This window comes from Chlamydotis macqueenii, chromosome 2 (assembly GCF_036417535.1).
Source record: "Chlamydotis macqueenii isolate bChlMac1 chromosome 2, bChlMac1.mat, whole genome shotgun sequence".
NCBI lineage: Eukaryota > Metazoa > Chordata > Aves > Otidiformes > Otididae > Chlamydotis > Chlamydotis macqueenii.
In genome coordinates, this window is record NC_141557.1 from 20,436,802 (window position 1) to 20,455,424 (window position 18,623).

The following is an 18,623-nucleotide window of genomic DNA, read 5'->3' on the forward strand; positions in this document are numbered from 1 at the left end:
AACATATTATTGATTCATCAAAGTAATTTTAAGTACACTAGAGTTTGATACTGCAAGCCTGGCAAAGATCAAAGACTACCAGAAACTAGAACACCTCCAAGACACTGAAAACGAACTGTGAATTAAAAATAAAAGTTGCATCAAAGGACAATAATACTGGAAACAAATTAATATTCTACAATAAGCACTAGTGCTACATCAATGCTTGCCGAAGTTTTACTAGTATAACATCTGTTCAGTTCAGTCTGTGTTTGACAAAATTAAGATACTTTTCTTGATGGAAGACCAAGGGGCCTCGGGGTATAAAAAGAGATGAGAAAGGAGAAAGGAAAAAATAAAGATATTCCACATTTTCTGAGATTAAATGTAACTCTTCAAAATGTTCTGTGGTTTTTGTTCTATTAGAGTTGTTGATCACGAAAATTAGATGCTGTTTTGGGATTTTGGGTCTGATCAATGCTATATGATTCCTAAAAGATATCAGCAAGCACCAGTTTACACTATGCTTTAATTTTTTTCTTTTAAAAAAGGTATGTCAATTAAATTTCTAAATTTACCTATTTAGAAGAGATATGAAAACTAATAAAAATGCTCAAGGCTACATCTCTGTCATTTAGAAAAAGTTCTTTTGTCTTCCTAAAAATATGTCTCTGTTTTGCAGCTGCTATATAAAAAAAGACCTGATTTTGTTGTGTTGCTTCAGTAAAAATCATTCAACAGCAACTCTATGATCCTTAAAAGAACTCTGCCCTGAAACACACTTAAATCACAACTTTTGCTCTTGAACGTCTGCCCTGAAAAGCGGTAGAAAAGAGCAAAAGAAGTCCGACCTGCAAAGATCCCAGAGATGCTTCAAAGCTTCATATGCTAAAAAGCAGAAATGTAACCACCATCATTCTGTGAAATTATGAGCCCACATGTCACTCCCAGAGATGTCTGATTTGGGGAATGAGTTCAGTGAAACAACACTGGAGAACTGTGCGGTCTGTGCAGTGTTGAGGAGACTGAAAGCGCATTTTCCATCTATGACACTTTGTGCGACATAATGCCAGCCTGGGATAGAAAATAGGATAGTGGTATTAACTCTGAGAGGCACAGCTTGTGATTCCGGGTGTAATGTTACAGGATATTGTCTTGCTTCAATGATTCGGTGTGCACCGTTCTGTCTAAATCTGTCAGCCTGGTCAGTTTTCTAACCAGGCCTTGCCCTGCCTCACAGAGATATGCCCTTAATCACACTAATCCTTTACTACTCATTGTCCTCACCTCCTAAGAGAGAAAAAGTTCAAGTTCTCAAATAATTGGAACAAAAAAAAAAGTGTAATAATTCATATATGAACAATTTCTCTTATATATGTTTCTAGAAACATGATAGTTGTAAATTGCAAATCTTCTCATGAATCTCGTCTTCATGTCAAAAATACAAGAGTGATTCTTTAACACTTCTTCGCAATATTTTTTTTTGTTCAAAGCACATCCAAATGTATTATTCCAGCTCACCGACTCTTTGGAATGAATGCTTACAACTGGTTGCATTATAAGAATAAAATGAATTATGTGCTTCCGATAATATACAGTTAAGAAGACCGAAATAACTTCCTAATGTACTCATCTGAGAAAACAAAATGCTTTGAATGGTGTCTGCCCTTATATATAGTTGTGCATATTTGTCCTTTCTATGTACACCGCTTTTGAAAAATGATGTGTCTACTGGAAACTGACTTATTTCTATTTAATCATTGTTTCAGTCTCAATTTACTTGGAGATATGCTGATGTCATGGGGTCAAAATCAGACATACAACAACCCTGTTTGAAACAATGCCTAAAAAGTTGGAAAGTACTGTTTCAGATTCTGCATTCAATTCTGGAAATGTAAACATAAAATTATCTTGCTCTGGAAAGTAAAGCTACAGAAAAGTTAATCTTCCTTTCTTTCTTGACAATACTGTGTTTCACAATATCCCCAGTGATTTTCTTTAAAGCTCCTGGGACTAAAGTAGTCCCTTATTCCCACTCATTAGTCAGATCAGTCATTTCATTGACTCAAATACAACTTTTAATAACAGTTGACAGGTCAACAATGGGAGTAAAGAGTTTAAAACTCTGTCTCTTTTGAGAGCTATGGATACTAATTAAACAAAGGTTGTTACACCTCCGCTGCTATGTGGAACCAAATTCTACTGCATATGTATTTCATCAGATTTAGTAAAGGAAAATTATTTGAAGGAAAAAAAAGTAGGATTCAGAGGAAAAAAAAAGTTACATTTAAGCTACTGAACATACAGCTATATATGTTCATATATCTGTTTCACCTATATACAAATGCTAGGAAACTTTACACTTCTGCATTAGATTTAAAGAATTTCTCTAGAAAGTTTATTATGTCTAAGAGGGCAAGTGAAAAAACTACACGTTTTCTACATTGTTTAAAGCATACTTTGAAGTTCAGCAGACTCCTAAGTAAAACATTCAAACAAATCTTTGAAAATTTCAAGTTTCTTCCTCCAGCTGCATGGAGGTCAGATAATCTGCTTTGAAGCTGCCTGAACTCGATTAAATCTATAACTTCTACATTAATGTGAAGAGTTTATTTTTTTTTCATGCAGCCAGTGAGAAGAATCAATGTAGAAATATGAAGTGTATTTTAAGCTGTGAGGCAAAATAAGTTGTTTCCTGAGACTTTATTCTTGAGTGACTACCCATAGAAGCAGGGTCAATGATATTGATTTGTGAAAATTCTATTTTAAACTACTTGATCCTAAAAATACAAATGTCCAGAAGAAATTAGCTGGCATCTACAGCATCTCTGCTGCGGGTTTTCCTGTCGACAGCTCAAGACTGTAGGCTGTTCCAATAAAAATAATCAGGGAATTACTGCATATGGATTAGGGCAATCCCAAGCACAAATACAGTCTGGACAGAGAATGGATTGAGAGCAGCCCTGAGGAGAAGAACTTGGGGGTGTTAGTTGATGAGAAGCTCAACATGAGCTAATAATGCGCACTTGCAGCGCAGAAAAACAACCGCATCCTAGGCTGCATCAAAAAGAGTATGGCCAGCAGGTCAAGGGAGGTGATTCTGCCTCTCCACTCTGCTCTCGTGAGACTCCACCTGGAGTACTGCATTCAGCTCTGGAGCCCCCAACATAAGAAGAACGTGGACCAGTTGGAGAGGGTCCAAAGGAGGGCCATGAAGCAGAGGGTGGAGCACCTCTCCCGTGAAGACAGACTGAGAGAGTAGGGGCTGTTGCACTTGGAGGAGAAAAGGCTGCAGGGAGACCTTAGTGTGGCCTTACAGACCTAAAGGGGCACTACAAGAAAGCCCCTCTCCATGCACTTTTGACAAGGGCATGGTAGTGATAGGACAAGGGGTAATGGCTCTAAACTAAAAAAGGGTAGGTTTAGATTAGACATGAGGAAGAAATTCTTCACTTATGAGAGTGGTGAAGCACTGGAACAGGTTGCCCAGAGAAGTTGTGGATGTCCCATCGCAGGTTGCCCAGAGAAGTTGTGGATGTCCCATCGCTGGAAGTGTACAAGGCCAGGTTGGATGGGGCTTTGAGCAACCTGATCTAGCAGAAGGTGTCCTTTCCCAGGGCAGGGAGGGTGGAACTAGATGATCTTTAAGGCCCCTTCCAACCCAAACTACTCTGTGATTCTATGAAAAACCACCATGAGTCATCAACACCTGATCTGTGTCACCTCCTAAGCTATACATTTCTACACCACTAGCCCGCTCTGCTCCTCTCCTTTTCTCTTCTTTCCACCTCTGCCTCCATACTGTATTGCCACATTATGTTGTTCATCACTGTGCCGTTAGTGTGTACAGTGTTCACTCGCAGTTCAGCTTTTGCTGGAAGCAAAAGAGACAGTTTGCTAAGCTGTCAGACCTGAGATGGCAAATTCCTTCACAGGAAGGAATCTTCTGCTTTGCATTTTCAACTAATCACAATCTGATTTGCTTTCACCAACATTAAATAAACTTTAAATCAAGATATACTCAAACTGGATGGAAATATATTGGTATAGCAGTTTGAACTAGCAGAAGAAGCTTCGGTATGACTTCCCATGACTATTTGTTGTTTAATTAGGTTTTATTAATATAGACATTCTTAAATAGAAACTAATTATAGTATTGACTTATGAATCCTTATTAGCAACATAATGGATAAACTAGGCTAATCTGCAAAACAATCCCTGATAAAATAACAAGAATAAATTTTCCTGCCTCCATGCAGAATTCTTGCCTTCGTTAAAAAAAAAAAAAGAATAAGAACAATAAGTCATTACTCAGATGTCTTCTATTTACACTGCCTTCTAAAAATCCCTTTAAGCTCATTGGAGACAAGGATTTAAAACAATGTAAAAATAATGTCTGAGAAGTTTTTTAGGATAATAAAATTAGGTGAAAATAAGAAGGAGGCAATGTGTCACTGTAAAGAGAATAAAAGAAAGATAAAATATAGCGAATATTCCCAAAACCTAAAGAAAATAAAAGTGATTGTGATTTGGAGAATTCCATAAAAGTAATATATTTTAACATTACATTTCAAACAAATATTAAAAAGTGCAGTAGAAAGGGATCTCTACAGGCTTTCATCAATGGGGATAACTATCTAGTAAAACTGTCAGGTCAATTTTGTAAAAAAAAATAATAATAATTAAATATCTTCGTCCATCCTGAGAGTGGAAAAAATAATTAACATTTTTAACTACTGAGCTTGAACCATTCAGAGAAAACATACCAACAGAGAATAAATGTCTCTTTTAAACTCAGTTTGAATGGTGTGATTTGTTTGATTTTCTTTTATTTTACTTGTTTTGTCTCCTGTTTAACAGAAATATTAGCGAGTGTATTAATAATTTCACTGCATGTAATAAAATGAGATATAATTATTTGTCTGTTTTTAAGGCAGCTGTCCATGCTGCAACGTAGCTAATGTCATAATTACTGTATGCAATCAACAGTGGTAACTTAAGTACAAACTATTCACACAGACCTAATGCAGTTCCTATTTATTTTCCACAACTGTTAGTTTGCAAGTTATTTTACAATTAAAATTAAGCAATCTTAAAATCCTCATAATTGCAATATGTGGGTGCTACGAGGTACAACTTTGACTAACATGATGAGAGCATAATCATAGAATCATAGAACAGTTTGGGTTGGAAGGGACCTTTAAAGGTCTTCTGTGAACTTTAATTTAAAATAAATGTTTATTTTTGCACCTTATTTATTGTAAGTAATGGGATCTATTTTTGTTTTCAGTTTTTAATATATTACCAAAGAAAAGTTATTTTCAAACAATAAATTTATTTTTAAATCTTCTTGCCTCCTTTATGGATTTTAGCTTTTCTAGGTGAAAAAACCTGTATAAATATATCTCATTATCTATATAGGTACTTGATGTGTGGCCAATTGTCATTTGTAATTGTTTAGACTAATCTGTGAAAAAAATCTCCTAATGGCTGTCAAAGGGCTCATTGCTTTTATACTTCAGACAGATTTAGTCTGAGTTTTGTCTTTATATGTTGAAGACTACTGAAGTGTTTTGTCTTCCAGGCTTTTGAAATATTCTTTTCCAGAATATTTCAGAGACAAGTTTTAGCAATTTATTCTCAAGGCTAAAATCTAATTTATCATTAAAAGTTAAGGTAGTCAACATATGTGTTGGAAATAAAACAGAAATTTTAATGCAGTTCACCAAAATAACTTCTATCCCAAGATTTTATTAGCGATTTTGAAGGAAGAGAAAGTAACAAATATGTGCTAAATAAATTGCACCGTGATTTATACTTGAATAATCAGAAGTCCCTGCACAGATACAAGTAATCGCAAATACACAAACTCTCACTTGCAAAGACTTCTACTGCATCTAAAAGTGGTATATTGCATCATTGTGTTGAAACACCATTAAAATGCTCAGTGCACAGGGAGGTGAAATATATGCCTTTGCTACACTGATCATTAATATCTACATTTTATTCAGAATCATATTATGATTTAAAACTTGCTTTTACAAGCATTTCATGCTTTTTCTTTTTAATGAGCAACAAATCGAATAGCCAATTTTTAAGGAACGTAACAGTTTTCACTTGTAGATTAATAAATATTTTTTTCTTTTTTTTTCATAATTTTTGGTTGTTTCACATTTAGTGAAGAAAATGCCATTTCTAAAGAAATTCGGTACCTGTCTACATAAAAAGACAATTAATTAAACATATTAATATTTTTACATTTTATTCCCATTTTGTGCAACTTGCTAATTTTTTGGTGGATGTAATCCTGTCAGAACGACAGAGTTGCATACTGATAACTACTAATAGGGATGGCAGTAAAATATGAAAATAGCTCTCACATGGAGAATATCAAAGAGAAAGGTATACTGTATGTGAAGAGAGAAAATGGAAAGAGGCTTTACAAAGATTTTCTGTGGCATTTCAGAGAAACTTCTTTTGGAAAAGAAATGGTAAAAGCATTTTTAAGAGACTAGAGTAACAAAAACAAGGGCTGAACTAGGAGGTACGTGGGAGCTCTTCCAGGATACAAGCCAGCCAATAGAATGTCAGAGTACAGAAGCACTCTTCTGGAACATGTATACCCTTACAGATACTAGATATTCAAAAGAAAAGGTTTGTTTTTTTTTTTAATTACCTTAATCAGAACCTGAATACGTCCCATAGCTTTTGAAGACTTGAAGTACCAGAAGCTCATCACACAAGTCCCACTTGATTCTTTCCATCTGGAACTCTTCACATGGGCTTTTTCATTTTTTAGGCCTATTGCAGTAGCTTCAAGATACAGGAATTGTCCTGAAATCAAATGATGAAACTGAAAAATTGTTTTGGACTTTCAAATTAGATTCCAAAACTCAGCAAAACAAATGCAGAGATGTATGAAGTATACTTCCCATATATGTACTATACTAGTGAACCTCTGCTTAGGGAAAAAAAAGAACAGATCACTTCCTTGTGTACTTCTTATATCAGAAATAAATTGAGAAGAGCTTATGATTTGGATGGGTATGTGCAGCAGAGAGAGAATACTTCCATACTTCCCAGCTACTCTGATTACATGTCATTGTCCAACATCACTAGCTGCTATTTTGACAGTACATCATACAATAGCCACGCCATGATAGATTTCAGGAGGATGTTTTCTGAAAGATAACCTTCGAAACAGCAAGCCACACTATACAAAAACTTGTGAAACAGGAAAAAAAAACCTTCATACATTTAAAAATCATTAGGTATCTCTAAAGATCGATATTACTCTTGGCCATCTGTACTCTTTAACGTATGAATATTAACTCACATTTACATTATTTAGTCAGTGTACATAAACACTGTGAGATATCAGAAGCATATCATATCATGGCATCAGTGTCTGCTAGGAAGACATGGCTAGGCTGAATTGAGTGCTGGGAATGCTGATGTTTGTTAACACCTGTTTTAAATTAGACTTCTGTTGGGAAGAAAACAAACCAAACCAAAAGTTTTCACAGTCATCTTTGAAAAGAAAATTTGACTGGCTGAGGTGAAAGACATGGGACACTCTGAAAGGCACCTTGATCTGAATGACTGGGACCAGCACAATGGGACAGTGGACTGATCACAGCTAGCCAAGCTTGGCTAGGAGATAACAGGAGAGATTACTTAATTCCAACCAGAATTATGTAATTCTAGTCATAAGCAAATTTTCAACATCTTAATGTTGAAAACTGAGGTCCTAACAGGGGAGTTAGGATGACACTTGTTAGATGCAAGCTCAAGAGCTGTGATTTTGGAAGTAAGTACCAAAATTCCTCTGTGTCTTTCTTTGTAGAAGGACTGGTCACTGAATACTTTGCCTAACCTGTGAGACCTTCAAAAGCAGAGGGTGAAGGCACAGAGCTTGTAGAAGGAACAAGAAGACATAATCGGGTGCTTTGACTGAGACAAACTAGGAACTGCACTGACACTAACAAAGCAGACCTATTTATTTAAATGTATTTATTTTAAATTACCTAATGTTAAACTGTGAGTAGTCACTATAGATAACTTGAAAATTTCAGATCAGTTTCTTAACTCCTAAATAGCTTTTTTCCATCTTTCTGTGGGAAACACTTCAGATATGATTAAGCAGTCAGAAAAAGGATTTTCCTAAAGTAAAAGACACATGCATCCCCTTTAATCCATTCCCAGGGAGAAATTAAAATGTCTTATTACCCTTTACAGAAATATATTTTTATTATGTTTTAGATAAATTTTTCCTCACTCGGAACTACTAATACCCAGCATACAAAACACTGTATACCAGTGTAGAATTTTTTTCTTCCCATTCAGAACATCGCAGCACATTTCAACATGAGCTGGGGCCTCCTGGAAATAAACTCAGGCTCTGGAGGAGCAGGACGCAATGGATCTCAGAGCTGAGGTAACTCACCCCTGCAAGCTGCAGCCAAACGAGATGTCTCTCTCCTGACGAGTAACAAATTATCTTACTTGATTCATACTTAAACAGGAAACAATTGAGAATCAATTTTTCTTAACTTAAAGTAATTTTACAATAAGTAGTATTTTGATACTGTTATACATTTAATTCATTAAAAATTACAACCTATTTAAACATGTTAGAACACCCCTCTTGCCTCTGAATGGAGATATGAGAAGCTCCAATTACATCCCGTTTGTGAACTGACAACATACCAGTTCTATTTCCAAATGTGTGGTCTGTGGGAGGCCTAAGACTTTGAGGTGAGCTGACCCCTAGCACCCAGTTAAAATTGTCCGCCAGGGAATTTTGCCAGCCACATCTGCCGTTCTCAAAGGTGCAAGAAGTTCCACATTCACTCTCGTCTGTATTATCCCCACAGTTGTCTTCAAAATCGCAGCTTTGTTCTGGTCTGTAACACTTGCCATTCTGACATTGCCAATAGCCATGCGAGCAGGAGCCTGAAAAGAGAAGAATGGGGACGTCTGGGTGGATTGCACTGCTGTACATCCCAGCAAGGTTACTGGAAGGTTACATCTCAGAGAGTTTGATATTTAGAAAGAGGAGGGTGGTCTAGAGCACTTTTGTTAAAAGCCTTTGGTTCCCCTGAAGTGCCAATCCATTATCAGTTTATTTCCTTTGTATTTTGTCAAGAGATTGCCTAAATAAATGACTGTTTCCATTGTAAAGCCTTTGAGGGCAAGTTCCAGCCAGGCATTCCTTCACTAACAAAGCTTTCTAGTCTGACTTAATTGCTGACATTCTCCTTTCATGTGGTGTAGGAGTAAACCATTTCATTTTAGCTGCAAAATTGAGCTTAGTTTAGCAGCTCCAATTTGGACAAACAAGTTTTTCTATTTTAACTACAGAGGTTTGCCTTGTAATGAATTTTTTCTTTTTTTTTTTTTTTTGGCAGATGAGTTCAGTGAGGTGATGCTGTCCTTTTTGTGCAGTATTCCTGGCACGATTGAGGGATAATTCTGCTATTGTACAGCCTAAAAATTGTAGGACTCATTTCACGGGATCCATTTCCAAACTTTGTGCTTTCATTTCAGATGAGTGTCTGCAGGGCTCTGGATAAAAAGTAGCCCCTTCAGTACCTTCTCTAATGAGAAGGGGAGAAACAAAATTCTGAAACGGATCCTCCCTGTTTCCTTCTTCCATTCTGCTCTAACAGAAATAAATGCACAAGCATAATTTTATTTAAAAATAGGAGTATCACTATACTAGCTCATCAGACAAAATTAAAATATGCATATGTATGAAAGTTGTACGGAAAGAATTGGAAAGTATTGGAAAAGAGTTGGAAATAATTTGAGTTAATTGATACTGAAAATCAAATGGTGCTAAAAACATATTTCTATTACCACTACCTTAATTTAAAGAAGTACCTGATGGAGCTAAATGAAATTCACATAACACTGGATTTTATTAAGGGGTCAGAATAAAAGATTTATTAACAAAAAGAAAATAAGAGATGGGGTATTCCATTGGTGTGCTGATAATCTCCATCCCTAAGATTTGTTTATGCTGGACTCTAAATCACAAATGCCCCAAACTAAATGAAAAAGCATTGCCACATCTCTTTGCCATAGGCTTTGAGTAAAGTGAAAACAAGCCTTGAAAACAGCTGCACCAGTCAATAATCCCCTTCTTTTACATACCTTGATGGAACATTTATATTTAAAATATATAATTAGAACAAAGGTTAATCACCTTTACTTTATAAGGGCGTTTTGCTTAAATGTATTTTGAAAAAACACTCCTGCAAACATCAAGGGAGAAAATAATCTTACTAGCAGAACCAAAATATGGTTTATCATCTACATCAATGAACTCTGAACAGTAATAAAGATAACATGATACGTAGGTTGCAGCAGAGAGGTAGAACAGCAATAAATTACATAAAAGACCTCCCTATTAAGAAACAGCATCTACTTGTGTTATTCATATAAACTTCAAACTCTGACAAGAATGGTTGTGTTCTCAAAGAAGTAATTCCAGAGGAGAAAAAAATTATACTTTAATTTTTGTAACCATAGCCTATGTTGCAACAGAACTTTTCTCTGAGATAACTAATTTTCATATCACTCTACATCAATGTAATAATTTTATTTCTATCTCTATCACAACTTCAGCTCCTGTCTGAAAAAAAATAAAAATAAAATTTGAAATCCTGTAAAATAAATTAACTCCATTGATGCATGATTAGCTGATGCATAAGCACTCTTCTATTTATTCCTTTCTTTCATTTTGGTACATGGAGATGTTTGAGAAGGACTTGATTTTTCCTGCTGTCATCTAAAAGTTCTTAATATCTTCAGATTATTCTCCTCCATCTTTGTTCAGAAACACCTCATACTTAAAGCTGATTTTTTTAACACCCAAATTCTATGAGTTGTTTCCTCCATAACATTTAGTTTGTCTTTTATTTCAGATTGTTTTTATCCCTCATCCTTCCCTTTATTTAGAATAGTTATTCTTTTTTTTTTTTAATACCACTCATTACTTTGCCATTAAAATCCATCACAAGTTCTGACAAGGTGTTTGCACTCATATCTGAGTATGCAATCATTTCATTTTCAGTCAATATTGGTGAAAAACTTGTGTTGTGTTTGCTTGGAATGGACATGAAAGATGTCTAAAGGAATTGTATGGTTACATGCTTATATCAAAAGACCAAATAGAGCTCAATTAATGTAATTCATCAGAGTCAAGCTTAAGAAATAGCTTGATTATGTTCTTTAATTACCTGTAAGAAGACAAACACTGATAGCAGAAAGCTCTAATCTAGTAGAAAACCCTCTAACATTACAAGATCCAGTGCTGGAAAACTGAAGTTAGTGAAGTTCAAATTAAAATAAAATTATTAATTAACCATTGAACAGATAACCACAGACTGTGATAAATTCTTTATCAGCTAAGGGGTTCAAACAAGGATTGACCTTTTTCACAAAAGATATGCTTTAGTTTAACTATAAAATATTTGAAAAATCAAGAACTCTAGAATAAAACTAGATTAGTGTTATACAGGAGGTTAAATTACATATTAATACTATTGTTTTTAGGTTTTAAAAATCAAAGTGCAGTTGCAGAGCTTAATTTGCTAATATAATTAAGAGAATTTATAAGAGACAAACTAAATGTTTTTCCATGCATATAGTAGCTACAAAATAATGATTAAAACATAAAATTTCTCCATGAGATTCCAATCCTCTTGAAGCTTGTCCTTGAAATATCTTTGCTTATTGGAAATAAATTAATTATAATAAGCAAACTGATAAAGATAAATAAGATCAGAACTCCAAAAAAACTGCAAAATTATGACTGTATATGGGATTACACTATTTCTCACTCTAGTCATAAACACTTAACATTTAATTCTCATAACTTAAACTTGCTTCTTTTTCATAGAATCATAGAATACTTTGGGTTGGAAGGGACCTTTAAAGGTCATCTATCCAAGCCCCCTGTAAGGAGCAAAGACATGTCCAACCAGCTCAGGTTGCTCAAACCTAGCTTTGAATGTTTCCAGGGATGGGGCATCCAGCATCTCTCTGGGCAGCCTGGTCCAGTGATTCACTGCTGTCATTGTAAAAAATTTCTTCCTTATATCCAGCCTGAATCTACTTCCCTCTACTTTAAAGGTATTACCCCTTGTCCTGTCACAGCAGACCCTACTAAAAAGTGTGTCCCCATCTTTCTTATAAGCCTTCTTTAAGTATTGAAAGGCCACAACAAGGTCTCCTCGCAGCCTTCTCTTCTCCAGGATGAACAACCCCAGCTCCCTCATCCTTTCCTTACAGGGCAGGTGTTCCAGCCCTCTGATCATTTTTGTGGCCCTCCTTTGGGCCCGCTCCAACAGGTCCATGTCTTCCCTGCACTGAGGACTCCAGAGCTTGATGCAGTACTACATGTGGGGTCTCATGAGAGCAGAGTAGAGGGGGAGAATCACCTCCCTCGACCTGCTGGCCACGCTCCTTTTGATGCAGCCCAGGATGCAGTTGGCTTTCTGGGCTGCGAGCACACATTGTTGGCTCATGTGCCCCAAGTTCTTCTCAGGGCTGCTCTCAATCCTTTCATCCCTCAGCCTGTATTGATATCAGGGGCTGCCTTGACCCATGTAGAGGACCTTGCACTTGGCCTTGTTGAACCTCATGTGGTTCACATGGACCCACTCTTGTGCTTGTCCAGATCCCTCTGAATGGCATCCTGTCCCTAAGGCATGCCAGTTACACTACTCAGCTTGGTGTCATCTGCAAACTTTCTGAGAGTGCGCTTGATCCCACTATGTATGTCATTAATTAAAACAATAAACAGTACTGGTCCCAATATGGACCCCTGGGGGACACCAGTCATCACTGATCTCCATCCAGATACTGAGTCATTGACAACTACTCTCTGGATATGACCATCCAACCAATTCTTTATCCACTGAACAGTCCACTCATCAAATCTGCATCTCTCCAATTTAGAGAGAAGGATGTTGTGTGGTACCATGTCAACGGTCTTACAGATTTCCAGATAGATGACACCTGTAGCTCTTCCCTTGTTCGCTGATGTAGTCAATCCATCATAAAAGGACACCAGGTTGGTCAGGCAAGTCTTGCCGTTGGTGAATTCATGCTGACTGTCTCAAATCACCTCCCTGCCCTCCATGCACCTTAGTAGAGCTTCTAAGAGGATTTGGTCCACGATATTTTCAGGCACAGAGGCTGACTGATCAGTAGTTCCCAGGGTCCTGCTTTCTACTCTTTTTTAAAAATGGATGCAATGTTTCCCTTTTTCCAGTCAGCAGGGACTTCACCTGACTGCCATGACTTTTAAAATATCATGGAGAGTGGCTTGGCAACTACATCAGTTAACTCCCTCAGGACTCTAGGATTCATCTTGTCAGGTCTCATAGACTTAACATATGTTAAGTTTCCCCAGATGTTCACGAATCTAACCTTCTCTTATAGTGGGAGGGGCTTTGCTCCCCTGTCTTGTGGTCCATCCGCTTTAGAGCTGCGGGAAGAGAGGTTGCCAGTGAAAACTGAGGCAAAAGAGTTGTTGAGTACCTCAGTCTTCTCCTCATCTGTTGTTACCAGTTTGCCAGTTGTGTTCATCGATGGCGGTACATTTTCTTTGGCCTTTTTCAGTTCTTACTTTATATTAGCATTGCTTTAAAATCATCAGTAAGAGAATTCATGTTTTAGAATCACAGGAAACAGATTGGTGATAAGGCTATTCCAAAAATTGTTAAACTTTTTTTTTTCTCTGCATCTTAATTGTCTTATATTTAATGGTATCATCTATGTTTTCCAAACCAAGATCCAAATCAAATGAATGAAATCATTTAAAATTCTCATAAGTATCAGAATAACACATCAGTAGGCTTAAAAAGCTAGATCTGCTTCAAAACATTTTCAAAAGTTTTTATTTACATTCACATAGCTGGAAGCATATCTGTTCCTAAAACAAAGCTAGAGTTCCTGTAGAACCATGGTCTCATATAGAGGCCACAGTAATTAATCAGCAGGCAAAGGGTTTGATATGCCAGGGATAGAGGCTCTCTAGATAATTTAGATCTCTGAGTTTTTCCCTGCAACAATTACCCCATTATCATTCTTGCTCTGAGTTGACATTACGATATGACTGAATTGTATGTGTCCTTAAAAAAAAGTGTTACCAAGAACATATTTCTTCTAATATCTCACCAGTATAACCCAAGGACACAGAGTAAAGTTCTTTCATCGCAGTTGATGATGCATAGTAATAATGACTTGTCAGCAAAGGAATATGAAAAAAATGCATCTTATTTCAAAAGCAAAGCTTTGGAAATTACAAGAATTTACAAAGAGTTTCAGAAGTTGGAGTGCTGGAGAAAAAGACGACTTAAAAACTACCACACATTATCAGCTCTTTCTTTGTAAATTGAGTGCAAACATTTGAATATGTGGTTTTGCAAGCCTCTCAAGTACCTTGACATATTGATTTGCATTCTCAGCAACCCAAAGTTTAAAAAACAACAGCTTGAGTTTATTTGCAAAAGGGACTTTGAGAAGAAACTGTTAACCTTTCAAGTTTCTCCCATGACAAAGATCTGATGAAAACTTCCTCAGTTGATTTCTTATCTTGTCCCTTTTCACATTTAGACACAAGATAATTCTTTTCCAGTAATCAGATCCAGTGAAATTCATCCTCAGAACCATTAAGAATCAAAAACATGAACAGCAAGGTAGCCTATCCCTGTTCAACATTATCCATGATATAGCACTGAGGTATCTTCTTTGTTCCATTTTCTGGCATACTATTAACATAGAATCATAGAATGGTTTGGGTTGGAAGTGACCCTAAAGACCATCCAGTTCCAACCCTCACTGCCCTGGAGAGGTATACCTTCCACTAGACTAGGTCGCTCAAAGCCCCATCCAACCTGGCCTTGAACACTTCCAGGGATGGGACATCCACAACTTCTCTGGGCAATGTATTCCATTACCTCACCACCCTCACAGTAAAGAATTTCTTTCTCATGTGTAATCTAAACCTAACCTCTTTTAGTTTACAGCCATTACCCACTTGTCCTATCACTACATGCCCTTGTCAAAAGTCCACAGAGTGGGGCTTTCTTGTAGTGCCCCTTTAGATACTGGAAGGCTGCCATAAGATCTCCCCGAAGCCTTCTCTTCTCCAAGTGGAACAGCCCCAACTCTCTCAGCCTGTCCTCACAGGAGAGGTGCTCCAGCCCTCTGATAATCTTTGTGGCCCTCCTCAGGACTCACTCCAATAGATCCATGTCTTCCTTACGTTGGGGGCCCCAAAGCTGGACATGGTACTCCAGATGGGGTCTCATGAGAGCAGAGTAGAGAGGGAGAACCACCAGCCTTGACCTGTTAGTCATGCTCCTTTTGATGCAGCCGAGGATGCAGTCAGTTTTCTGGGCTGCAAATGCACATTATTAGCTTATGTTGAGCTTCTCATCAACCAGCACCCCCAAGTCCTTCTCCTCAGGCCTGCTCTCAATGCATTCTCATCCCAGCTTGAATCTGTGTTTGGGATTGCCCCGACTCATGTGCAGGACCTTACACTTGGCCTTGTTGAACCTCATGAGGTTTGCATGGGCCCACCTCTCCAGCCTGTCAAGGTCCCTCTGGATGGCATCCCATCCCTCCAGAATGTCAACCACAACACACAGCTTGGTGTCATCAGTGAGCTTGCTGAGGGTGCACTCAATCCTACTGTCCATGCCACTGACAAAGATGTTAAACAGCACTGGTCCCGATACCAACCCCTGAGCAATGCCACTTTTCACTGATGTCTGCTTGGGTATTGAGTCATTGACCACAACTTTTTAAGTGTGACCATCTGGCCAATTCTTTATCCACTGAGTGGTCCATCCATCAAATTCATGTCTCTCAAGTTTAGAGACAAGCATGCCATATGTGACAGTGTCAAATGCCTTGCACAAGTCCAGGTAGACAATATCAATTCATCTTCCTGTTTCCACTAATGCTGTAAACCCATTGTAGAAGGCCACCAAATTTGCCAGGTATGATTTGTCCTTAGTGATGCTATGTATTCTATCTTCAGTTATCTCCTTATTTTTCACGTGCCTTAGCATAGTTTCCAGGAAGATCTGCTCCGTGATCTTGCCAAGCACATAGGTGAGACTGACTGGCCTGTAGTCCCCTGGGTCTTACTTGTTTCCCTTTTTAAAAATGGAGATTGTGGTTATGTTTCCCTTTTTTCAGTCAGTGGAACTTCACTGAACTGCCATTCTCAAATACGATGGACAGTGGCTTAGTAACCTTGTCCGCTAGTTCCCTCAGGATGCATCCCATCAGGTCCTATGCACTTGTGCACCTTCAGGAACCTGATCTTCTCCTGCTGTGGGTGGTTCTTCATTCTCCCAGTCCCTACCTTTTCCTATGGTTATTATTTCTCAGTAGAAAAGGAGGGTTATTTATCAATTATTCAATACACCTGAAGACATACCCAATCTGTGACACATTCAGTGTGCCCTAACTGTCCTTTGCTATATTTAAAGTTAAGGATAAGAGGAGCTGAAGGCAAGATGGGCACTCAGTGTCCCTTCATACTGAGTTTATTGGATATACTATAGGCAGGGCAGGGGAACTCTAAAAACAATATTCTAAAGAATAAAAGCTTTGGTCTCAAGTGCTTAGGTGCCTGTGACTGTGCATTCACTCTAAATTTTAAAAAGCAGGTTTCCACTAAAGAAGATCTTACTAAGTTTTTTAAACTCCTTCACTGTTATGATACTGGTATACCAATACTGTCAGTAATAGAAATAGTGCATACTTTCCATGTTACTTGAGTAGTTCTACACCTATTTAGTCTATAAAACATACTGGCAAGTCAGCTTAAATGGAAATTCTTAGTTAATCTCTTCAGATGGGAAATCCCCATGGTGAATAAGAAGAGACTGAGGTCTGGATGCATTGATAGATTCTCTTTCTATTGCAACAGCATTAAGACTGTTTTGTTCCTTGCCAGAAGACTGAAACAAGAAACAATAGATGTTATAATGATTATTCCAGTGCTAATCAGATGCTTTACATCTCCAGACTAAGGAAATGGAGAGACAAGGAAAACTGCTGTAACAGGACATATGGAAAATGGAAATATGGATGTATCAATTCTCATGTACAATCTTCCCTTTCCAAAGCCAAGTGGAATTTAGAACCTATCTTCTTGAGGACGGGGAAAGAAATACTAAGACAAAAAGGAACCCATATCTAGTTTTTAAGCAAAGGGGTTTTTTTTGAAACAATAGTACTCATCAGATGTATCTACTAGAGTGAGAAAGATTAAATACAGAACTAACCTGAAAAGCTTAATTCACTCACCTGAGTTTACTCTTAGTAAATAAAACAAAATGAAATTAAACAAAATTTTGGTTTGCCTTGTTCTACCTCAAACGAAGTGAGTCTAAATACTCACTCCCAGAACTCCTTAACAAAGACACAGAAAGAAGAATCCACAATCCTAAAAATATCCTAAACATTTTAAAAATATTTCATTTTTCTTTTCTTTCATTTACTACTTTTAGTGGAAGTATGCATTTTTAGGTCAAAAGGTTTAAATTCAGTCTTGCATCTCCATCTTTCTTCACCATAGGAGGCAGCCATACAGACCTTGTGCCATGTGAGAATATCTTGGTGCAGCAGATCTGGAAGGAAGCCAGTCAAGCTGCCTTCAGAAGATCTCCAGGCTTGACTCCAAGTTGTAGCATGCCCTTTAGAGGTACAATTCAACAGCTCACCTAAAATGATTGTATAACTGTACACTGAAACCTTGCCTGAGCAACTAAATATTATAGTGCTTTTATCAAAGCCGAGACTGATGCTTAGCTGATGACATCTCTATCTTAGATCCCAAAGTGGTTTAGTCGTGACCTCCAATTTAATGATCCAATTGCTATCTGATTGTTTGAGGGGTGGAAGAAGGTATGGCATTTGCATTTCCTGATGCCTAGTGCAGACTCTAGTCAGTGGTTTCACTGTCTGTGACTGTCAATCTTCAGATTGAGTCTAAAAAATGACCTGAAGGGTAGAAACCCATAAATAGGAACAGTCTGAGCACAAGAAATGGGTTGCACAAACTCTGAAGAGCTGAGGTACGTCAGGAGGGAATTTCTATAAGGAGACCTAAGGAAAGCTGGGTAGACAACGAATTAAAGGATTTGATGATATTATAACTTAGGTGGAAAGATCTTCACTGGCTGCACTGAAATATGTGTTCCTTTTACATTCTCCACCACACTCCAAGTTGTTGCCCAAAGCATACAGTGGAGGGTGGAGCTGCAGTGCAATGATAAATCCCCTTTGTACAACTGCGCTCAGTAAATGTGACAGGGTGAAAATGCTTCCCTCAAACATGACTTAAATCCTGATCTACTAGCTCTCATTTACAGGCTCAGCCCTGACTCTGAGACCAGAGGCAGGACACTTTCCTGATGAGATCTAACCTAGTAGAAAGAAGGCAATGGACATGGAGGCCCAGAACTTGAGAAATGCTAGTTCCACAACTGGAAGTATAAGCCAAAATACTTTTAGAAGCTCCTTCTCTAGCAAATAAAGGCATGAAAAAAAGACACAGCTTAAACAGTAAAATTACAAAATAGTCACTGAGTGATTATATTATA

At 37.5% G+C, this 18,623-nt stretch overlaps 1 protein-coding gene across 1 annotated transcript in view; it reads right to left on the reverse strand.

Moving 5' to 3' along the window:
• Positions 1-18,623, reverse strand: part of MALRD1 (MAM and LDL receptor class A domain containing 1) — a 243,807-nt gene that overhangs the window by 115,238 nt on the left and 109,946 nt on the right. Inside the window, exons 24-25 of the mRNA XM_086740250.1 lie at positions 8,689-8,934; positions 6,656-6,813 (exon numbers count right to left, since the gene is read on the reverse strand). Coding sequence (XP_086596376.1) covers positions 6,656-6,813; positions 8,689-8,934 — 404 coding nt within the window. The remainder of the gene's footprint in view (positions 1-6,655; positions 6,814-8,688; positions 8,935-18,623) is intronic.